This window comes from Cricetulus griseus, chromosome 2, assembly GCF_003668045.3.
Source record: "Cricetulus griseus strain 17A/GY chromosome 2, alternate assembly CriGri-PICRH-1.0, whole genome shotgun sequence".
Taxonomy (NCBI): domain Eukaryota; kingdom Metazoa; phylum Chordata; class Mammalia; order Rodentia; family Cricetidae; genus Cricetulus; species Cricetulus griseus.
The window spans coordinates 397,953,482-397,964,434 of record NC_048595.1 but is presented as its reverse complement, the minus strand read 5'-3'; the positions used below and the strand labels follow the sequence as shown (position 1 = coordinate 397,964,434).

The following is a 10,953-nucleotide window of genomic DNA, read 5'->3' as shown; positions in this document are numbered from 1 at the left end:
CTGATGGTGACAGGGTTACGCTTGACTGGCCCCAGTCACTCCCTCCCACCTTTCCTGCTCAGGGTGCAAGGAAAGCCCAGACGGAGACAGCTCAGGAAGGCCTAATGGGGCAATGAGCATCTTGCCATCGACCTGTGGGGTACAGTACAGAACCAGGAAGGGGGACTGCTCAGAAGTGGGGGCGAGGATTGGGCCAGAGGGCTAACATCAAGAGCAAGTATAAGGAAATTGGACTCAGACAGGCATACGAAGCCCCTGAAGGTTGCTAGCAAACCATGTATCAAGGTGATGTTTGACTACTAACACTATTTAGAATGGCTAGGGTGTGATAGTGTTGAAGGGGTGGTTAATTGGTAATGTTACTGTTTTTAAGTTCTCTGCACACAAACACATCTATTACCGTACCTACCTGCCCAGAACACACTGTGCTGTGCAAGGCCACACTGCTGCAGAGAGGTGAAAGTGGGATTAACCTGGTCCACCCAACTCCACCTTCTGACTCGAGCCTTCCTCCCTCTCTGGTGTCCTTCCTGCTGCCCTCTGACTCCTCCGCTGTCCACCTCCAGTGGGGTTCTCTTGTCCCCTCCCTAATCTCCTGTGACTCTTTGTCTGACCTTAGAGTTATGCAGATCCCTTTCTTCCAAGAATCAAAGCAGGAGAAAGATCTGGCTCCATCCTGAGAGTTCTTGTATTTCTGTGACCCCACTGTCTTCAGGGCCGCATCTGTCTATGCCCTGAGGCTCCTGTTCCTAAAATACCTGCACAACAACCAAACACCCCTCTCTCCTTTCTCTGCTTTGTCTTTCTGCTTTTAACCCTTGAAATGCATTCATTCATTCAACAAAACCCAACAGCATGTCTACCCATACCCTCCCAGCATCCAGTGCGGAAACTCATGATGGTGTTGCTTCCAAGAGCTAGCTCTCCATCCAGGGCAGACAGATGACAGCAGACAAGTCCATGCAAGAGAGTGACTCAGGTGGTAGGGGTGCTCAGGAGAGGAGGAAGCAGGCTAGCGGGAAGGGAACCCCCCAAAGCGAGTGAGAAAGTGGCATATGAACAAAGACCTGAAAAAGCTGAGGAAGGTGTTAGAGGTGAAACAGCCCCAGCAATAAAATCAACAAGTGAAAGCCCAGATGTGGTGGTGCACACCTTTAATTCCGGTGCTCAGGAGGCGGAGGCAAGGCCAGCCTGGTCTACAGAGTGAGTTCCATGATGACCAGGGCTACATGGAGAAGCCCTATCTTAAAAACAAACAAACAAACAAACAAAAATAGCAAACAATAAATGCAGCAAGAGAGTCCTTCCTGAGTGGTAGACAGGCAGGAGTGGCTGGGGCCGAGTGAGCAATGGAGCAGTAGAGGTAAGCGCAGTCAGCAAAGGACTGCAGAGTCACTGCAGAGAGGCATTGGCTCTGAAGGTCCTCAGCAAAGATGTGGCATGGTTTAAAAGGTCTCTGAAGGACCCCTTGACCATGGTGTTGAGAATGGTCTGAAGGAACAGGGACAAAAGCCAGAGATGTCCCAGGAGCATGAGTCAGTAGGCCCAATGAGGAGCAAACAACGGGCTCCAGCTGGCACAGCAGCATGGAATATTCTAAGAAGCATGTGGGGTTCAGATATGGTTATGGTGAGTGTACTGTGGTGGACGGAGTGAAACACTGAAACCCAGAGAAAAGAATGATTCCAAGACTACCGCATGAGCTATCACACAGACAGTGAGACTGGCAAATGAGAAATACGAAATAGAAAGTATTAGGGGAAGATGCATTGCTTGAGGTGCCTATTTGATATCTAAATGGGGATACTGATTAAAATATATGCTTGGGAATCGGGAGAGATGGTGCAGTGGTTAAGAGTATGCATTGCTCTTCCAGAGGACCCAAGTTCCACTCTCATCACCTACACTGAGCTCCAAACCCGCTATCACTCCAGCTCCAAAGGATCCCATTGTCCTCTTCTGGCTTTCGGGGGTACCTGAACTCTCATGCATGTACCTTCCACACAGAGATACACACACAGGCACATATTAAAAATAAAATAAATCTTAAAGAGGACATAGAGTACAAGGGTAGTCTCAAGTACAACTATGCATTGGTGCTCACTGACAGGCAGGGTCTTTAAAGCCCTGAGTTTGTATAAAATCACCAAGGAATGCTCATAGGCAAAGATGATAAACAGTCAGAGGTCTGGCCCATGCACACTGGGTATGTAGAGCTCGGAGATGTGACTGGCTAAGAAGATCCAAAAGGAATTGGGAGAATACAGTATCCAGAATGAAAAGAAGGTTGTGCTTGGAAGGTGAAGGTGTATGGATTATGTCAAACACTGCTGATAGATCAGCAGGAGTGAGGACTGAGGAGAGCATGGAGATCAGCCACAGAGGTCTCTGGTGATCTCTACTGGAAGTGTTTTCCTGATGTTTATTTTCCTTCTCCTTATATTTTTGGTTGTGAACCTAGCCTTTAAAGGCTGAAACATCTCTCCAGCCCTTCCTTCTCCTTCTTTAGACAGACAGTTGACAGAAAAAAATAATGCTCACCTGAGTAGGTTTCTCATAGAAAAAGCACTGGTATAACTTTATAAATATGTATGTATGTGTATGTGTATGTATATATATATGCATATATATGTGTGTTATATCATATATACTATACCATATATGATATATGTGCCATTCATATATCAATATGTATATCTATAACAAATATTCCCCAAGCATTCATGCAAACAATGTTTCCCCAAGCATAAAACAAAGCTATGCACTATAATGTAAAAAGGGAGCAGCAGCTTGGAGCCATGAGTATCTGTAATATTGCCAACTGTGATCATCTTCACTGGCTTAGGACTTTTCATTTTGTATCCAGGTCTTTACTGCTTTGTTTCCATAACCCAACCAAGGAATTATGAATGGTTCAAGGAACCTGTGAGGATGGGGCTGTAACTCAGCTCCAGGGTATGCCTGGAACTTGAAGGTGGAGGCTCCAAGTTATGTGCATAACTCTACACATACTATCTGGGACAGAGTAGAGACTGGAGAATAAATGTCCTTTTAGAGTCTCGAATCAGAAATGTGTCAGCATCAGCCCCTGTAAACAGCCAGACCATGAAGTGTGGACAGGGCCCAGCAAAGGGCCTTCTAAGTATTGAATATATCTGCAGAGATGCATCGAGCTGTTTTCTCCCTGCAGGATTTCTTCCTTGGAGCTGTGCATGCCGTGTCCCCTATGCACCCCCTCCTGCCTTGAGAGAATTAGCTTTGGGTATCCACATTTCTCCAGAGCCTCTGGCTGGAACTGTTAGCATTCTAACTCTCTAAGTGTGGTTAGCCACACTTAGAGTGGCAAGGGGAGCCTTTGAATTTATGAGCAAAGCAAATTAATGTCCCCATAATGGCAATTGTGGTGGACTTAGAGGGAAAATAAGACTATAATGTTTATGTGTTTATATGTTTTTAATGTTTATAGGTTGCCTGCTCCAGCCCGTATCCTGATGAGAATAGGTGTTGCCTAAATTAGTTCACTGTGAAGGACGTTATAGACAAGAGTTTCTGCTAACTACCCAAGCTCATAAATGCCTTTAAATGGCTTTTTTTGTTTTTATGAGGCCAATCCTCACGTCCACACACACATAAAAAGATGAGAGGGATCCACTAGCCTCACAGAGACTCCCAGCTCCAGCTCACTTACTTCATATTGCTCCTCAGCTGTCACCCACAAAGCCACCATGTCTTGCCGCTCCTACCGAGTCAGCTCTGGTCATCGGGTTGGCAGTTTCAGTTCTTGCTCAGCAATGACCCCTCAGAATCTGAACCGCTTCCAGGCCAGCTCTGTCTCCTGCAGGAGTGGGTCTGGCTTCCGTGGCTTGGGTTGCTTTGGTAGTCGGAGCGTCAACTTTGGATCATCCTCACCTAGGATAGCAGTTGGATGCTCTCGTCCTATCCGCTATGGAGTTGGCTTTGGAGCTGGCAATGGAATGGCTTTTGGCTCTGGTGACGGGTGTGGAGTTGGTCTGGGATTTAGGGCCAGCAGTGGTGTTGGCCTAGGGTTTGGAGCTGGCAGTAGCCTTGGCTATGGTTTTGGCGGCCCTGCCTTTGGCGGTCCTGGCTTTGGCTACAGAATTGGAGGAATTGGAGGTCCATCAGCCCCCTCTATCACAACTGTGACTGTTAACCAGAGCCTTCTGACTCCCCTCAACCTGGAGATTGACCCCAATGCTCAGAGGGTGAAGAAAGATGAGAAGGAACAGATCAAGACCCTCAACAACAAGTTTGCCTCCTTCATTGACAAGGTACCTTGCTGGCTGACCCCTGGGATAGGCACTAAGAGTTAAGGGGTGCTGGGATGCTCTTTACCTTCAAAAAGAGCTGACCTGGGTCTGAGCCATTGGTTTTGATCCCAAGTACTTAAGGCATCTGACAAAGGCATTGAGGGATGGATATCTTGTAGATTATTCTACACGGAGAATAGACACACCAGAGGAACTGCTGCAAGGTGCGACAGACTAAGATGCTGGTCAGTTTCTGGAGAAAGGGAAGATGATCCATCCAAATCTATGGGCATACAGGCAAACCAAGCCCTATTTCTTGGTTACTTAGAAATGTCTCCGACACAGGTGGAGGCTTCAACCAGGTGTTCAATTGACTCATGCTTAAAATATTTCATTCTTTAAGATCATGGTTTAATTATCATAGTTCCTGAGGCAGATAATCTCATCCATTCAGTCTCAGGAGAATGGAGTGGAGTGATTTTCATGTAAAAGACAAAGAATTCATTTACCCAACATAGGCTACCAAGATATGGTTAAGATTGAGGGTAATACAGAAGGCCACCAATAGCTGGCATAGATAAATAATAGTGTGAATTTTCCAAAAGTCCTGGTTGGCCATGTCTGCACGGGGATGAGGCTTGGTCTCTGCAGAGGGAAAAGAACCTCTGTAAGCTCATTTTTGTCTCGGAGCCAAGGAGCTTGGCTGATAGAATATTGGAGATGCTGTTCATGGTGTACAGTCCCAGGTATCCACCTCCTAGTACCACAGTGACCCCCAATGTACTGTCACTGCCCTGTGTACCCTGTTGGGAATGGCCCGTATCTACTCTCAGACACAGGCAAGCCCAGCAGAAGCCCCATCCTTCAAACCTCTTCATGATTGGCTGGCACCTTGCTTAGGTGTGGAGGGGAGAAATGATACTGAAACATCTTTGTTAGTGGCAAAGTCTATCTGGGTGTTAGGAGAGGGTCACAGACCTGTCACAGACCTTCTGATGAGTTAGAGGCACAACCAAAGCCAGTAGAAAGAAGAACACCGATAATACCTGATAGAGTCTTCACAGGCCATCTGAAAAACTGGCCTACATAGGTGCACTGTCAAGCCCTTTATATGTTGTCTTTGCTCCTTGTATGTAGGTAAGGTTCCTGGAGCAACAGAATAAACTCCTAGAGACCAAGTGGAGCTTCCTCCAAGACCAGAAATGTGCCCGGAGCAACCTGGACCCTCTCTTTGATAACTATATCACCAGCCTGAGGAGGCAGCTGGAAGTACTAGTCAGTGACCAAGCTCGGCTGCAGGCTGAGAGAAACCATATGCAGGACATCCTTGAGGGCTTCAAGAAAAAGTGAGTATACCTGGGCTGCCCACACCTGGGCTCTGTATTTCCAGAAGCAGCCGGCCAATGCAGATGAGATACTATTGTTATTGGCTATGAAACCCAGCTCCAGGATGCATGGCGGACAGTGATGTGAGAAGTGGGATACGGAGGCCCTCTGTGAGGAAAAAGAAATTTGGGGATGGGGAGGGGCTTGTTCTTAGCACTGCCCATAAATTGGTTCTGGGAGAGAAGCCTTTAGTTTTGAAAGGAGTTCCCACACTCAGCATTGTGCCAGGCCCTATTTCCTCTGTGCTCAGTTGTAATGCCCCTGAGTTATTTCTCCCAGAGATGTGTAGGAATGGTCCAGATTTTCAAACCCTAAATACAAGTTGAGAAAAATGAAGGATTTGGAGGGCCACTAGGTCAGAGAAAGTTTTAAAGAGGAGACTGAGATACGCTAATCTGTGAGTAGCAATGGAGAACCATGTGCCTCAATAAACCAGGATCTTGTTGGGGGATTAGTGAGGGGTTGGGAGTATCACGAGTGAGTGAGGGCTTACCCTCTTCATCTCCATGCCCCCAGGTATGAGGAGGAGGTGGGATGCCGAGCCAATGCTGAGAATGAGTTTGTAGCTCTGAAGAAGGTAAGATGCGGCAAGCAGCCAAGGGAAGGTCTATGTGGAGGCGCCATGTTCTCCAGAACCCCAATCTCAGCCCCAGAAACTTCCCAGGCAGCCCTGTGGTGGCTGAAACTGCTCACCCAAACAGCAGAACTCAAAAGATCACATCTGGCTCCCTTCAAAGTTCTGACTGGACCACAGATTGAGTTTGGGTGCTGTGAGTTTGAAAAAGATGGACTCTTCGGTTTCATGAAGTACCAAGGCTTCCTTTATTTTTACCTGTAAAAATATTTGGTATTTGGTGTGCACAGGAAGGGCACATGTATACTGCGGTGCGTATGTGAACAACTTGAAAGAGTCAGTTCTTTCCTTCCACCATATGGGACACAAGGATTGCACTCAGGTCTTCAGTCTCCATGGCAATCTCTCACCTCCTGAGTCATCTCTATGGCCCCCCTTCTTTGCTTTTAAACAAGCATGGATAAAGTCCAGCCCATGCGTGTTTCCACGTTACAATAGGGGAAGAAGGACAATCACACAAGGAACTGATGGCTCCTCCTGCCCATCTCTGAACCTCTAGGTAGGAAGGGTGAACAGCATAGGCAGTGAGCTGATCCCTCTTTTTATGCAGGATGTAGACACAGCTTTCCTGAATAAATCGGATCTGGAAGCCAATGTGGATGCCCTGGCCCAGGAGGTTGAATTCCTGAAGGCTCTGTACCTGGAGGTGAGGCTCTTCTCTAAGCCTTTAAGGATGAGACTGCTCAGTATGCACACACAAAGGCTGAGTCAGGCCTTTGGGTTTCCAGGTACTGGTTTCATACATCTAGTTCCTCCCCCACTCAGACCTGTGTGCTCTCTGTCAGAGTGTGTGGGAGTGAGGAAGGCCAGGGACTATACAGAACACCTCCACAGCCATGTTAAGCCTGACAGTGACCTCCTGTCATGTGAGATCCAAACCTTCATTGGCCAAGCTAAAGGCTAGGGTTTGGAATGCCTGGCAAATGATTTGCCAGAAGAAAAGAAGTGCATCTGATTTAGCTAGCCAAACCAATGCCATGTGCTTCCAAGCCGCCTATGTAGGCTGAAGAGGGGTCAGTCAAGGCTACAGGGGAATATCTCACCAGATTGGAGACCCTGATTCTCTGAAGCTTCCAGATCTAGGAATCTCTAGGATCTACTATGTTTTAAAATATTGTTAACCTCTCAATGGACCATGAACAGCCCAGTCACTTTGTGGGTAGACCAGCGTGAACTTACACAGCTGTCACCAGTCACCTGAGGTACCCCTGTTTCTGACAGTCACTTAAGCTAGAGTAAGCAACTGGAGGTATGCACTAAGCACACAGCAAGGGTTCTAAAGTCAGACTCAATTTCTTCTAGAGAATGCCTTTTTTCTGAGCTCCAGGCTAAATCGGGGAGAGGTCTTGCAATGTCATAAAGCAAGAAGCAATGCTCCCTGTGTCTGATTCACAGGGGACCCTGTGGCAGAGTCCCAGCTGCTGGTGGACCACTGAGCCCCTCTGCCTTGCTGCTTCCCCAATACAGGAAATCCAGTTGCTGCAGTCACACATCTCAGAGACATCTGTCATTGTGAAGATGGACAACAGCAGGGACCTGAACCTGGATGGGATCATAGCTGAAGTCAAGGCCCAGTATGAGGAGGTGGCAAGGCGCAGCCGTGCTGATGTCGAGGCCTGGTACCAGACCAAGGTACCAGAGCAAGGCAACAGGAGACTGGGGGAGGGGAACATGTGCCCTGGGGTGATGACTTTGGTCTGAGGTCTTCAACCCAGACTGTGTATGGTCAAAATGATGCATTCTGTCCCCAGTATGAGGAGATGCGGGTGACGGCTGGCCAACACTGTGACAATCTACGAAATACTCGGGATGAGATCAACGAGCTGACCCGGCTGATTCAGAGGCTGAAAACAGAGATCGAGCATTCCAAGGCCCAGGTGGGAAAGGAAAGGAGAGAAAACCACAGAGGGAGGAGAGTCAGGGTGCCTGGCTTTGAGAAGCCCCAAGTCTGGTGAGGTAAAAGACCCACCAAGACCTGGACACAAACCAGAGGGCTATCCAGAAAAACTTCCTGGAGGAGAGAAATACGGACCAGAAGGAAGGCCTAGATAGGGGAGGCAGAAAGAATAGAAGACTCTGGAATCCTTAGATCTGTCTCAAGGCAGTGAAAACCCAGTGGGGAGGGAGAGTTCGGAAAAGCAATACCCCACCCCTTGCTGACCACAACCACCATCCCTGGGAAAGCAGCCACCGAGAACTCCAATCTAGACCTGACACTGGGTTTCATCCCTATCAGTAAGGGCAGTGTTGCCAACCCCACTGGGGGAACCCTGTGTCCCTAGCAAAGCCCACTTGCAGACTCCCTTTCCTGCAGTGCGCCAAGCTGGAGGCTGCTGTGGCTGAGGCAGAGCAGCAGGGTGAAGCGGCCCTCAATGATGCCAAGTGCAAGCTGGCAGATCTGGAGGGTGCCCTGCAGCAGGCCAAGCAGGACATGGCGCGGCAGTTGCGAGAGTACCAGGAGCTCATGAACGCCAAGCTGGGCCTGGACATCGAGATCGCCACCTACAGGCAGCTGCTGGAGGGCGAGGAAATCCGGTGAGAGCGGGAAGGCGTGAGGTCAAACATCCAGAAAGATTAACAAAACAAGGGAGGGGAGCCAGACCAAGAAACCTGGGATGAGCAGTCTCTAGAGAGAACAATACATTTTCCAAAAATATTAGTCGGTTGCCCTTGACACGGGATTAGGAGGTGCTAGGCCATCAACTCTGTTTACAAGTGAGCTGCACCAGGTCATAGGCATTTTGCCTAGCTGATTAATTGGTTAAAATGATAATAGGTCATCAAATAGTTTAGTTCAACAATTTAGAGGCAATCTCTAGAAACATGGTGTACTTCAAAATGCGCTTAACAGTTGGGGATGCTGATCTACCCAAACAAGGAGCCCTCTGACAGCAAGCAGGCCCATAACACATGTGAATACTTTTGTTTCTTTCTCTTTCCAGGATCTGTGAAGGTGTTGGGCCAGTAAACATATGTAAGTATCTAGCCTTTTCTCAGACCATTTCTTAAGGAAGCTCCCGAGATTAGCTGGTCTGGCCAAGACTGTCAGGGGAGCAGACCAGGAGGGTCCCTGGACTGGGAGCGTGTACTCAGCAGAGGCTCGGGAACAAAGAGTAGACAGTGGCTTATGGAGCCTTCAAAGTGGGAGAAAGTTCCTGGAAAGAGACTTTTGGCTTTTAGTGGCCGTATAGGCCACCATCACAGAGACTTAGAAGGAATGGAAAAGCAAAGAGGTGACTCATATCTGGATTGCAGGGATGGAACAATGCTAAGCAGCTTCCTGTTGCTTCTAGAGTATGGCCTATTCCCCAAGCAAGTGTGCTACTGCACTGTCACTGCACCCCTGCTCTGTAGAATTCCAGTCTTCTGGAGAAGGGGAGTATTAGCCAGTACCATGCTAATCCCAGAAAGACACTGCCAGGTGGGGGAGGGCAGAGCACACCAGCTATACTCCCAGAGAACCCCGATCTGCTGGGAGGCCAAGAGACAGCAAAGCTCTTCTCCAGAAAGTCAAGCCCAGGGGCCATGGGGGCAGCACAGACGCTGGTGCAAAAACAGAGATGTCAAGCTTACAAGCAGGGCCGCTTTAAGTAAGGCTTAGCTGGATCCCGGCCCTGTGGGATTGGTGATGTCCAGTGAAGCCCAGCGGGGCTACAGAGCAGAGTCATCAGTGGAGCAGAGATGGCCGGCCCGGAAATGGCGCTGGCAGGATCAGATATCTGATAGATACATGGGAACAAGCAAGAGGTACCAGTATAATCACAGAGAAACCACCCTGTGGTTCTGTGACGACCACTGCTCCCTGGATGGTACATCTCACACTTGACCTCCTAAATCCACCTGGCGTGGGCCACAGATAAGTGGTAGTTTGCCGACATTAATGGCAGTTGATCTATGGGCATGGGCAAATGCCCAGGGGTTAAGGCAGAGATCTCCCACTTCCACCTGGATGGCTGTTCTTCACATAGTCTCAGTCTCTGAGCCACTCAGGCAAGTGGCTAATGAGTCCTGGAGTCAACATTCCTTTCCTTTCTTCTCCACAGCTGTGAGCAGTTCTCGGGGAGGTGTGCTGTGTGGCCCAGAGTCCCTGGTCTCGGGATCCAGCCTTTCCCGAAACTGTGGGGTCACCTTCTCCAGCAGCAGTGGCATCCGTACCACTGGAGGCGTTCTGACTTCCTCATGCCTGAGGGCTGGTGGGGACCTGCTGAGCTCTGGGGCCAGAGGAGGCTCAGTCCTGGTGTCGGATACCTGCGCCCCTAGCATCCCCTGCCCACTTCCCACTGAGGGTGGCTTCAGCAGCTGCAGTGGTGGCCGTGGCAACCGCAGCTCAAGTGTCCGCTTCTCATCCACCACTACCTCTCGCAGGACCAGGTACTAAGCACCTATCCCCAGATGGCTACTGCTGGAGAAGAACCAACCAAGCATCCCCTGCTTCTGTCCCCTGAGGTGCATAAACTTTGGTCCTGAGGGACCTCCGGCCACTCTTCCTGCCAGTACACAGCCCTAGCGTATGTCCTCTTAAAGGACGTTTCATTGTGTAGACACAGCATCCACAGCCCCAGTGGCACTAGCTTCTCCCTAACTCCCAGTTTTTTTCCTGTGGGGATCCCCCTCAGCCTTCAGACACAGTAAATGTGTTTTCAGCGATTACTACAGACCGCACTG

At 49.1% G+C, this 10,953-nt stretch overlaps 1 protein-coding gene across 1 annotated transcript; it reads left to right on the top strand.

Moving 5' to 3' along the window:
• The first annotated feature begins 3,725 nt into the window (after positions 1 to 3,725).
• Positions 3,726 to 10,666, top strand: Krt84 (keratin 84). Its single transcript, XM_027396030.1, has 9 exons — positions 3,726 to 4,289; positions 5,406 to 5,614; positions 6,171 to 6,231; positions 6,839 to 6,934; positions 7,756 to 7,920; positions 8,040 to 8,165; positions 8,603 to 8,823; positions 9,231 to 9,262; positions 10,332 to 10,666. The coding sequence occupies exons 1-9, from the start codon at positions 3,726 to 3,728 to the stop codon at positions 10,664 to 10,666; spliced, it is 1,809 nt and encodes a 602-aa protein (XP_027251831.1).
• The last annotated feature ends 287 nt before the right edge of the window (positions 10,667 to 10,953 follow it).

Bases quoted from the DNA above. Each gene is read 5' to 3' on its own strand.
- Krt84 (XM_027396030.1), top strand. From the start codon at position 3,726: ATGTCTTGCCGCTCCTACCGAGTCAGCTCTGGTCATCGGGTTGGCAGT. The intron at 7,921-8,039 runs GTACCAGAGCAA...TTCTGTCCCCAG, and splicing joins AGGCCTGGTACCAGACCAAG to TATGAGGAGATGCGGGTGAC. The intron at 9,263-10,331 runs GTAAGTATCTAG...TCTTCTCCACAG, and splicing joins TGTTGGGCCAGTAAACATAT to CTGTGAGCAGTTCTCGGGGA.